Raw genomic sequence first — 12866 nt, forward strand, 5'->3', positions numbered from 1 at the left:
ATCCATGGTAACAATTGCCTCTAGAGAAAAATGTGAATTGTATCAGGAAGAGAAAGACAATATACAAATTCCTTACATAAAATTACAGTATTGGGACTGAATATTTAAAACACATGAACACTGTAAAGGTAAGAGAGTCAAGTGACTTTGAGTGTCCAGCTTTAAAGAAAACTTAGTGAACTCCCTAACTTTAACAAACAAAACAACCAAATCCAATGTTTTTATAAATGAAAGTGAAATAGTTGGTAAAGAATTTACGTCATAGATTGTGTTGCCAAATAAGATGAGATTTTTCTAATACCTTATTTTTTAAATGTTTAAATATTGGTAACTAATTTAAAATATCATACATTTTTGTATGTTTTGATTTGGCATTCATTGCCTATCCAGAAGCTCTAGTGCAACTACTAGGTGGTCCATTTTAGATCATATTATTTTTTGCAAGCTTTTAAATTTGGGTCTCGATTCTCGGTTTGCTTCCGAGAATATTTCCAGCGTTAACATATTACTCATATATTTCATTTGTGTTTTCTCTAATTGACAACACGCTTTTATTACCCATATTGCCCCCTAGCTGTTAATTTCAGAATGACCTTTCTGAAAGCTGTTTTAACTTAAATACAGAAAAATACTTGATACTCAAAAGGAATACACATTAATATTTTATCATACTTCTTTCAGCTATTTTAAAAATAAACTGTTGCAGGTGAATTTGAAGTCCCCTGTCTTTCTCTCCCTGATACAATTCATATTTTTCTCTAGAGACAATTGTTACCATGAATTGTGTATGTTATTTTGTCCATGTTTATATACATTTTGTATGTATTCAAAAATAACATATACATTTTTAAATTTTCACATAAATGTGAAGTTTCATAGCATACGTATTACTCTGAAAGTTTTTTTGCATTAATTATGAATTCAGTTGATACACAGGTATATAGATCTAATTAAATCACAATCTCTTTGTTACCATAATACTGGGCATTTGAATAATTTAATTAAAAAAATTACACACACTGCTGCAATGATCATACTTGCACATAGTTCTATGCACATATAGGGATTTACCTAGGTTATATGACTAGGGAAATTCTGAAAAAAATTTTCATCCTACCACTTTCTCACATAAAACAGTTTCATAGTTTACTCTGTTTATAGGATAAAATCCAGAGTTTTCTTGTTGACTTTTAAAGTCCTCGAAACTCTCAAACATCTTTTCTGATATTTTCATTCACACATCTTTCTGCTCTTGGGCAGTTACCTATTTCATGGACACATTGATTTCTAAACCTAGAATCCTTTCTGTCGTTTTCACACCACTGATTCAAATATTTACCTTATTTAAAAGTCATATTAGAATTCTTCCTTTTAGATGATTTCAGCTGACAGAGGACTGTTACCTTACAATTGCTATCAATGAAAAATCATATAAAACAGACTGAAAACAACAAATAGAACTGCATTCAGTTTCCAGCAGAGCCAAGTGATGAAAAGAAATGACCCTATGGGTTTTTAAAAGCAAGAAGCAGGGCTCAGAGTCTCTACTCAACATCTATTTGTAAATTTGATTAACAGACGTGGAATTCTGTGACTAACAGCACTGGCAAATAAGTTGATATATAACATGTCATTTATCCCCCTCTGAAGAAATGATCATAACAATTCAAGATTTATTTCCCAAAGTGATGAAGAAAATGATGGTTTCCATAATTCTGGGCTGCTGCTTGGTTTTGTTTCTCCTTAGTCTTGTTGGTGTGACTCAGGTATACTACAGCATTTTTTTCATAGACAAATTATTAGTTGGAACATACTTTATAAACTAACGAAAGGAACGAAGTCTTAAGAGGTTGCTTAGTGACAAGTCCAGGTCTGACTTGGATCAAGGTTTTCTGAGTTTTAACCCATTTTTCTCCATTATTACTTTCCATAAATTTATTTTGCAGATGAGGAGGCCGAATAATGGACAGTTACCTCAGTTGCAATAAGATTGCAGACTTTAAACACTACAGATACAGATACTACATTTCTTGGCAACCACTACAGAACACACAGACATTGCATACCATTCTGATAATCAACTATTCGAAGTGCTTGTTTTTTTTTTTTTCTTTTCAGTGACTCCATATAGATTGAAAGATTTTTGAGATATTTAAAGCCACATTTGGGTTTACATCTGAAACATTCCTTTACACATTTTAGCAGAAGTGAAACTAAGGAGCATATGTCAAGATTAAATTAATAGATTCAATTGGAATACCTCAGCAATCATAAAAACAATTAAAATATACTTAGAAATAATCAATATTTTTTTGGTAGGCTGGAATTTACTGGATTCATCTGATTGACCACTTCTGTGCTGGATGGGGCATTTTAATTGTAGCTATACTGGAACTAGCTGGAATCATCTGGATTTATGGTAAATAGTAACTATAAAATTATTTTCAAGTTTTATTAAAATAGTTTAGTTTGACTCATTTTCATTATGTTGACCTAATTATACTATTAATCTTTATACCATTATAATTAGTAAAGTACAATATACTGGACAAAATATATTATGAAGAAAATGTAGTTACAGGTGTATGCTTCATTGTTGTACTACAGAAAAATGTTTAGACGCAGAAAGATAATTGATGCCACAATGGTTATTGGAAGAAAATATCAGCAAACATTCAATGTACTCTTTGTCTTGTTTAGGAGGGAACAGATCTATTGAGGATATAGAAATGATGATTGGAGCAAAGAGGTGGATATTTTGGCTATGGTGGAGAGCTTGCTGGTTTGTCATTACTCCTATCCTTTTGATTATAAGTAATAATATACCATGACATTGGTATCAATAATATATACATTCTAAGATAAACTTAGTAATTCACATTGAAGACAAAAGGCAAAGTAATTTTATAAGTGAATGATTTTCAAGTTTTGCAGTATTTATGGATGGTGCTTCTAAGTTGCTTCAATTAAAATGCCTTTGCAGTATTATTTTGAGACCATCAATTTAAACATTTACCATTTGAGAACATAAACAGGTTCAAACAGACTTAAAAGTTATCAATAATTTAAAATTTATCAATAGAATAAATGAAAATAAATCATGAATTTTCTCATTCCCTAAAAAATATGTTGAGTCAACAATAATGTTCCTAACCATTCTGCCAGGCACAGAAAACACAGAGATACATAAGGCCCACATCCTGCCTTCAAGGAATTCACTTTCAATATACTAACTGCTGAAAAACACCAGTCATATTTTAATTCACATTTTATCTCTTAACGAGGCAGGTATTTGGCATCTGAAAATAAAGAAACTGACCTGTGTCAATAGGGGCAATGGTTTATGTTAATAAATTCAACAATTAATACTATTTAGGAGCTGAGGTAAAGCAAAAGTTGTCTTACTTGAGAGATATAACATATAGACTTAAAATCTTCAAATAATATTTTAGGACAGTAGATGGCTGAGCACCAAAATAAACACTACACTGGATGGAGAATGATTATGAACTAGAAATAATGATGGTGGGGTGGAGCAGTGTCAAAGCTTCATAGATCTGTTTTGGTTTTCATTGCCTTCATGCTTCAAAGGTTTTCCTAGAAAAGGCTATTAATTAATTCTATCCACGATTTGCATCAAATCTAAAGTGTCATATTTGTTTGCAGAGAGGATTACATTTCTTTAACATTATGAGATCAATTTCAAAAAGTGAGCAGTTTAGAAGTAGACATGCTGAATTGAAATATTTGGATACTCCATATTTTTGCTAAATGACTTTGAATATGCTGCTAAATATTTTTATTTGACAAGTCTCCATAATAAAATAAGCCCCCTTGTCAATTTAGAATGTCTAGCTGGACCTCTTAACAAGCTAATATTCAATGATTACATAGGTTTGACACCTGATTTTAATTGAAAATGCAAAAGTATTACATATGAAATGATTTACATTGCCATCTATTGTATATTGAACTCCATTATCCCTCAGTTATTCTCTTATAGTTAGGTATATTTATAATACTTATAAAAATACATTTAAATTTCTGTAATTAAATTAATGGAATGAAGCCATTGAATTTTTGATATGGTTTGGCTCTGTCTCCACCCAAATCTCATCTTGAATTGTACTCCCATAATCCCCATGTGTTGTGGGAGGGACCCAGTAGGAGATAATTTGAATCATGGGGGTGGTTTCCCCCATACTGTTCTTGTGGTAGTGAATAAGGCTCATGAGATATGATGGTTTTATCCGGGGTTTCCGCTTTTGTATCTTCCTCATTTCCACTTGCCACTGCCATGTAAGAAGTGCCTTTCACCTCCTGCCATGATTCTGAATTCTCCCCAGCCATGTGGAACTGTAAGTCCAATTAAACCTTATTTTCATCTCAGTCTCATGTATGTCTTTATCCTCAGCGTGAAAATGAACTAATACAGTAAATTGGTATCAGTAGAGTGGGGCGTTGCTGAAATGATACCTGAAAATGTGGAAATGACTTTAGATCTGAGTATCAGGCAGAGGGCTCAGAAGAAGACAGGAAAATGTGGGAAAGTTTGAAACCTCCTAGAGAGATGTTGAATGGCTTTGAAAAAAAATGTTGAGAGTAATATAAACAATAGAGTCCAGGCTGAGGTGGTCTCAGATGTTGATGAGGAACTTGTTGGGAACTGGAGCAAAGATGGCTCTTGGTATGTTTTAGCAAAGAGACTGGCAGCATTTTGCCTCTGCCCTACAAATGTTTGGAACTTTGAACTTGAGAGAGATGATTTAGGGTATCTGGTGGAAGAAACTTCTAAGCAGCAAAGCATTCAAAAGGCGATTTGGGTACTGTTAAAAGCATTCCATTTTAAAACAGAAACACAATAAAAGTTAAGAAAATTTGAAACCTGACGATGCAGTAGAAAATAAAAACCCATTTCAAGCTGGCTGCAGAAATTTGCATAAGTAACAAAGAGCCAAATGTTAATCTGCAAGAAAATGGGGAAAATGTCTCTAGGGTATGTCATAAGTCTTCATGGCAGCCCCTCCCATCACAGACCCGGAAGCCTAAGGGAAAAACAAATGGTTTCATGGGCCAGGCCCAGGGTCCCCATGCTGTGTACGGCCTTGGGCCTTGGTGTCCTGTGTCCCAGTCGCTCCAGCCATTGCTAAAATGGGCCAAGGTACACCTCAGCCCATGGTTTCAGAGGGTGCAAGCCTCAATCCTTGGCAGCTTCCATATGGTGTTGAGCCTGTGGGTACGGAGAAGTCAAGAATTGAGGTTTCGGAACCCCCACCTAGATTTCAGAAGTACGGAAACTCCTGCAAGCCCAGGCAAAAGTTTGCTGCAAGGTTGGGGCCTTCATGAGAACCTCTGCTAGGGCAGTATGGTAGGGGAATATGGGGTTGGAGCCCCCATACAGAGTCCCTACTGGGGCACTACCTAATGGAGGTGTGAGAAGAGGGCCACAGTCCTCTAGACCCCAGAATGTTAGATCCACCGACAACTTGCACCGTGTGCCTGAAAAAGCCGCAGACACTCAATGCCAGCCTGTGAAAGCAGCCAGGAAGGGGGCTATACCCTACAAAGCCACAGGGTCAGAGCTGCCCAAGACTATGGGAACCCATCTCTCGCATCAGCATGACCTGGATGTGAGACATGGGGTCAAAGGAGATCATTTTAGAGCTTTAGAATTTGACTGCTCCGCTGGATTTGGGACTTGCATGGGCCCTGTAACCCCCTTGTTTTGGCCAATTTATCCCATTTGGAATGGCTGTATTTGCCCAATAACTGTACCTCCACTGTATCTAGGAAGTAACTAGCTTGCTTTTGATTTTACAGGCCCAGAGGCAGAAGGGACTTGCCTTGTCTCAGATGAGACTTTGGACTGTGGTCTTTTGGGTTAACGCTCAAATGAGTTAAGACTTTGGGGGACTGTTGGGGAGGCATGATTGGTTCTGAAATGTGAGGACATGAGATTTGGAGGGGACTGGGGGGGAATGATATTGTTTGCCTCTTTGTCCCCACCCAAGTCTCATCTTGAATTGTACGCCTATAATTCCCACATGTTGTGGGAGGGACCCGGTAGGAGATCATTTGAATCAGGGATGCAGTTTCCCCCATACTGTTCTTGTGGTAGTGAATAAGTCTGCTAGATCTGATGGTTTTATCAGAGGTTTCTGCTTTTGTATGTTCCTCATTTTCTCTTGCTACTGCCATGTAAGAAGTGCCTTTCACGTCCTGTCATGATTCTGAGGCCGCCCCAGTCATATGCAACTCTAAGTTCAATTAAACCTCTTTTCTTCCCAGTCTCGAGTGTGTCTTTATCAGAAGCATGAAAATGGTTAATACAATTTTAAAATTAAACTGATAGATCTACTTAAAAATATTCTTACAATGTATTGTTTTCTCATTGATTTTAGTAAAACAAAAACAGCTAAATAGGGTGTGTAAATGCATGTGTGTTTTTGATGTGCTAAAAGGGGAGCTTTGTGCAGTGGGAGAGAATAGAAGCAGTTCCTAAGCAAGGAGAAAAGTGTGCCCATTAAAATGTACTTCACATTCTCATTGTATTAATCTATATACTGGTTAACTTATGGCATAAAATAAAATCACACTATTATAAATCAAAGAGAAATGCTCAATAACAGAATATTTTAGATATTGTTTTACTTTATATCTGATATATGGTCTAGTATTTTCTTGAAATATATGTTGAACAAGTATTTGGATTTATAAATATATGACAGTATTTTGGAAAAATTTATTCCATGTAAAAAAAGTTATTTATTTAGGTTCTTTTCATAGGTTATCTTCTGGCTTGTTACTAGATTATCTCAACTGCTTGAATGTATTTTCATATTAATTATTTTTGATAAATCACATCTAAAGAACAGAATCAAATTGCTAATCATTAGTGCAATAAAGTTGAATCTTTAGCTTTGTCTTTGCATATTTCACTTTTACAGGCAATATTTGTCTGGTAACTAATGCAATTCCATAGACCTGATTATGGCACAATTCCATACCCTGACTGGGGAGTTGCTCTAGGCTGGTGTATAATAATTTTCTGCATTATTTGGATTCCAATTATAGCTATCATAAAAATAATTCAGGCTAAAGAAAACATCTTTCAAGTGAGCGCATTAAATTTTTTAATATTTTATACAAATTACTTATGATTAAAGTGAAGATTACTCACACTATGTAATATGAGAACATATAAGATGCAATTAATTACTCCTACTTCTTCGCTACTTCTATACCTGACAACCATCTGTTACTAGTGTATAACATGGTATTATATTATGTATGTATTTGCTATGTTTCTCTATACTAGATTATAAGCTCCTTGTGGGAGAAGTCTGGTCTTACTTGTTGCTGTATAGCTGGGCCTTGCTACAGTGCTTAGCATATAACAGCTATGACATCTATACCTGTGCTGAGTTGTCCCTGAAGATGTCACAAAGCAAATGACCTGTTTGGTTTATATCCATAGTCACTACTTTTGAAACCGTATCTGGTTATAATATACATTTTAATAGTGTTTTTATACTGGAATAAGCCTGGTAAATATCTGGAACTCAATCTAGACCCTGAGTCACCTTTCTCCCATGGAGGTCTAAGGGGATAAAGTTTGTTATGATATCTCAGTAGGACAATGACCACGTAGGCTCAGGAGTCTTAGATTTAAATAAATTAGCAAGTCCATACAACAGTGGATCGAATTCAATGGTTTGATCCTGGAACTTTTTTCCTTTGTTCTTGAAACATATCCCCGGTACACACTGATTTAGATCCTTACCTCACACTCATCCTAAGGCCAGGATGGAAATGTCTGAGAATTCAGTGAAGGTACAGATTAGACACACTGTTACTCTAATGGGTTCACATACCTTGTTTTGAATTCATTTACATACTCAGTTATTTTGGTTTAGTAGTTAATATAGTTCTATTAACAACTAGTTACATTTGACTATACTTTTATCTTGGCAAACTGTGCATTATTAAGAATTTAGATGATTGCTTTTTACCTTTCTATGATTCTTATTTTTTGTTAGTAAAGAAAAAAATTTAAATGAAAGTACAGTTCAATATTTACTTGTTTACAGATCATGGCACTTAAATTCTAAGACAATAATTTTTTTTTTCATTTCAGTGCCTTGTAAGTTGCTGCAGACCAGTTTCTAACTGGATTCCATACCTGGAACAACATTGTAGGGAGAGATATAAAGGCATGATATATCCCCCAAAAAAGACTGACAGTCAAATATCTACTGTTAGTGGCAGCAGAAAACCAGAATGAGATCTCATTGACAAAATATATGATTGTATAATGTGATTTTTTTTAAGAATAGAGGGAAACGTTTTTATTTGTATGTTAACCGAGTAGGGAAATGTACATACTATTTTCATGATAGTGTGATTTTTCTCACATTTAAACAGGAATGTAGTATAAAAATGTGAATTTCTTAATGCTTAGCCATGTGATTATATTTCTTTTCAGATTATCTATCTGAAAAACACACACATACATACATGTCTCTATATAATAATTATATTTTTGTAAATATTATAATGCTTTTCTAATACATTGAAGGCTTTTTGGGGCTAATTGCTTTGAAATATTTACATTTTCCATTATATAAGTTTTAAAATATTATTTACTTGTATTTTCTTAATATAAAATATTTCTTTTCCACAAGTCTGTGGGGAATATAAATCAATACTTTTTTTAAAAAAGCATTAAAACTGAAGGCCTCACTTAATTAGAAATGTCATAAATACATGCAAAAATGGACTATGTATACTATGAGGACTGTAGTTTAATATTTTTATCCAAATATGTTTAAAAACTTCAAGCGTTTGTTACAGTTCATGTTTTCTGTGTGAAACTTATAGTTAATGTTCTTTATAAAGAGTGACATAAGAGAAAAGTAAGGATTCTATGGCCGGTAAGTAAGAAATCTAGAAAATGAAATATTGAGTACTTCCTTTCCCATATACAATCTTACTTCCTTGGGTCATTTGGGACAAAACTAGCACCCATTTAATTTCTATTGTGTTTCACAAAATTAAGAGTTGTTCATTATACCCTCTGAAATATATGTTTAATTTCAAATAGCATATGGACCGAAATATTAATGAGAAAATGGCTTTAATCAAATCTAGCATTTTATGACTGTGATACCCAGCTGCTAGAGTGATTTTTGTCTTATATGAGTAAGTTATTACTTACAGGTGACAACTTACTTACATACTATTAGAAGATAAACTTGTCAAACTTGTCAAGAATGAGAAAAGTGAAATTAGAAGTCCTATGTCCTAGTTTCCTTACAAAGGATAATTAAATATATTACTAAGAGCTTTACATATTTGTTCTATATTGTTGACAACTGGTTTAAGCATCACAGCCTATGATGATAAACACTGCCTACATATATAAAGAACTTTTCATCAATTCTTAAGGTTCATAGGCTTCAGGGAACATATAAAACAGAAATTATATGGAATATTTTCTCTGTGTACTTCTACATGCATTTTTCTAGGGAGAGAGTCTATAGTTTTCAACAGAATATCAAAGAAACCTGTACCTAAAGAAGTTTAAGGACCACATACACTACTGCTGACATTTTGCGCTTGGCAAATGAGTGACAATAGCAGGAATCATTTTTCTTAAATATTTTAAATTGTTTTCTCTTAGTCGTAATTGAACATGAAAGGAGTAAGAAATTAAGGCATTTCTTTAATTTATACTGGTAATTTATTTAGAGGGGAGGGGACAGGAAAGTAGGTAAATAGGTAGGCCTCTAATTGAACCACCTCAGTAAGTTATGAACATATATAAAAGATGAAAGTGTTTGACATTCTGAGGGTTTCCCTTGAAGGCAGGTCAAATGCTATTAGTAAACTTCAACAGATTGTTAATTTCTTAGATACAAGATTTTATAAAACAATATTTGAAAACAGATGGCTAATTAGAGGTTAGAAATACTTTTCCTTAATTTTAATCCACATTATATTACATGCATTCTACTACTACATTTTGGTACTATTTAAGGAGTCCAATTTTCTACATGTGACTTTTGCAATTCAGGGAAGATTTGGGCATTTTATTTTATTGTTTAAACTTAATTTTACTTTATTTATTTTTATTTATTTATTTTTGAGAGAGAGTCTCGGTCTGTCGCTCAGGCTGGAATGCAGTGGTGCAATCTCAGCTCACTGCAACCTCGGCCTCCCAGGTTCAAATGATTCTTCTGCCTCAGCCTCCCAAGGAGCTGGGACTACAGGCCCGTGCCACCATGCCCAGCTAATTTTTTGTATTTTTAGTAGGGACGGGGTTTCACCGTGTTAGCCAGGATGGTCTTGATCTCCTGACCTCACAACCTGCCCGCTGTGGCCTCCCAAAGTGCTGGGATTACAGAAATGAGCCACTGCACCCGGCTGATTTTAAATGAAAGAATATCTAATTGGGAAAAGTGTGAAGGGAAAGAAATCTTTTTCAAAAGCTGACCACAAAGAACAGTTAAAAGTTTTTGTCACTATCTTCACAAATGTGTAAAGCACAAATCTTAACATAGTGCTTGGCATATTGTAGGGTGTTCCGTAATAGTTATTATTATTATTACCCTGATTCAACAGTGGCAAGAAACAGCATTCTATATAAGGGAAAACAGTTCCATCAAATCCCACTTACTTTAATGCAAAGTAATTTATGGAGACAATTTATAGTATTCTATTGTAAACCAGTAGTGAAAACTGGTTTTCACAGTTGATTGAAATAAAAATTACTATATCTCAACTATATTCTGTTTAATGTAGCTTATTTATTTTTAAAAAATAAACTTTTGAACAGTTTTTCTTTTTCTATTGTGCTTACATTCCTTCCCCAGTAAATATATTTTAGCAACATGTAATCAATTATCTAAAGTATAAGTAAGAAACTCGATAAGTATCTGGATTTTTTTTTTAATCTGACTTGGTATCCCCTCCCTCTTAAAAAATAATTCATTTAGTATAAACACACAATCAAGTGAATCTACTCAAAGTGTCTTTAATGATTTGCACCACTGGCATTACATCCTGTACGCTTTTAGGTGGATTTCCGGTGACCTGATGCACCTCTCAAACCCTGGCTAACTAGAATATATTCCAGTTCAGCCATTTTGTATTCCACCCTCTTGAGGTTTACCAATAGTCGCTTCTGCATGTCTATCGAGTGTGGGAAATTATTTAAAATATCCCGAGAGAGGTTGTTGAATGAAAGATTGTTGTCTGTATTGCTGTTAATTAACCCAGTAGAAGAGCGTCTTAGTAGTGCAAAAGCAGTAGAAATTGATGACATTTCACCAGTGTTTCTCTGTAAAGGAAGGGAATTACACATATGTAGTTTATCGAATTAAGCAATTTCCAAACTACCAAAAAACAACTTGTTTAATCTTGGTTACCAAAATAAACTGATTTCCGCTAATATGTAGAGATTAAAAATGTATTGAATTACTACATTAACTCAAACATACATTCTTCCAAAATCAGACTGAGAAAAAAAATTTATGAAAGTAGCCGTTAGTGCCGAAGTTCCATATCCTTTCCTTACATTTCCTGAGCAGCCTAGTAGGTAAACATATGAACCCTGTCTTTGACTCTTATCTAAAAGCACTTCACTTGTGACTTTAACACCAGAAAATTCACATTTACACTCGAATTATTTGTGAATGCCCGGAAAGCACCCTTAAAATAAAGATGGCGAGATCAGCAAACAGACACACTGGGGAGGAAACGCAAGAGAAGAAAGAGAGAAGGTAAGATTCTTAAAGTGGGAGATGGTGGTGGGGAATGGGCACTGACAACTGCACTTTCCTCTCCAATGAGTGAAAAGCTGACCACATTACTTAGGGACTTGGGGCTTTTTAGAAGAGACCACAACTATCGAATCACTGGTCAGAATACAGGAATTGCGGAAGTGAGGGGGTAAAAGTCAGGGGCTCCTTCGAGCGACAAAGAGGAATGAGATGATCTCCCCTTACCTCTCATTTTACTGTATTTTACTCTCTTACATATACACACTCCCCAGTCCACATACTTATCTAGCTTCATCTAATTCAAATCTCCCTCATATTCACCGTTACCTGAAAGCGATATTTCCAGAAGACAATCATCAAGGCACACAGAATGCTGCTCGCTAGGAGTAAATAGATGTTCATGGTTCCTCTTCGGCCTCTTCTCCCTTCTCGGGGCGGACCCCCTCAGCTGGTAGTAGGCCCCCTAGTCAGCCTGATTTGGGAAACTTCAGGCCAGGATACTATGTGTCTTGCACTGCCTGGTGCAACTGGGATGCTCTGTTTTGTCCCGCTTTATATACTGCTGAGGACGCGCGACCTCACAGTTGGGCACGCACGCGGAGGTTCTGCGTCACAATAAGATGACGTAAAAACCGGCCCTGCAGGAAACCAGGCGGCACTTAGTAACCGTCCACCTGGTTAGCATCAGGTCCTTAGAGAGGAGAGTGAAAGACAGTGAGGAAGTGTGGGATTTCTGGGAAGCTGAAACGTGGTAGAAGTATAGCCTCCAAATGGATTGGTTAAATAGAGTATTTTAAGACTGCTCCTATTTAAAATATATATATTTATATATATATATATATATAAAAGACATATATATATGTCTTAGCTACAACCATTCCTTTATTCACTTCAAAAACAAGACAGAAACGCATTGTAAAAAGTAGCTACCCACAAGTTATCTTTGCCAGAAACTACCTACTCCACACTCACATTGCTATTTTAGAATTTACTCCAGCCCTAGTCACATTGGAATCATTACATACATTTGTGTCATTATACAGTTTAAGAAATAATTTTGGGGACATATTCACATATAAGCCT

The 12866-nt window shown here is 35.1% G+C and overlaps 1 protein-coding gene and 1 pseudogene across 1 annotated transcript; one reads left to right on the forward strand and one right to left on the reverse strand.

Annotated features, from left to right (window-relative positions):
• LOC105537549 overlaps nucleotides 1-8284 on the forward strand; it is an 83447-nt pseudogene extending 75163 nt beyond the window's left edge.
• Nucleotides 8285-11019: 2735 nt separating this feature from the next.
• Nucleotides 11020-12312, reverse strand: LOC105537507 (kita-kyushu lung cancer antigen 1 homolog). Its single transcript, XM_011977125.1, has 2 exons — nucleotides 12111-12312; nucleotides 11020-11341 (listed from the first exon to the last, which is right to left on the reverse strand). Exons 1-2 carry the CDS (start codon nucleotides 12183-12185, stop codon nucleotides 11075-11077), a joined length of 342 nt encoding a protein of 113 aa, XP_011832515.1. The 5' UTR covers nucleotides 12186-12312; the 3' UTR covers nucleotides 11020-11074.
• Nucleotides 12313-12866: the final 554 nt, after the last annotated feature.

The sequence above is a fragment of the Mandrillus leucophaeus genome, unplaced genomic scaffold (genome assembly GCF_000951045.1).
Source record: "Mandrillus leucophaeus isolate KB7577 unplaced genomic scaffold, Mleu.le_1.0 Scaffold174, whole genome shotgun sequence".
NCBI classification, from domain to species: Eukaryota; Metazoa; Chordata; class Mammalia; order Primates; family Cercopithecidae; genus Mandrillus; species Mandrillus leucophaeus.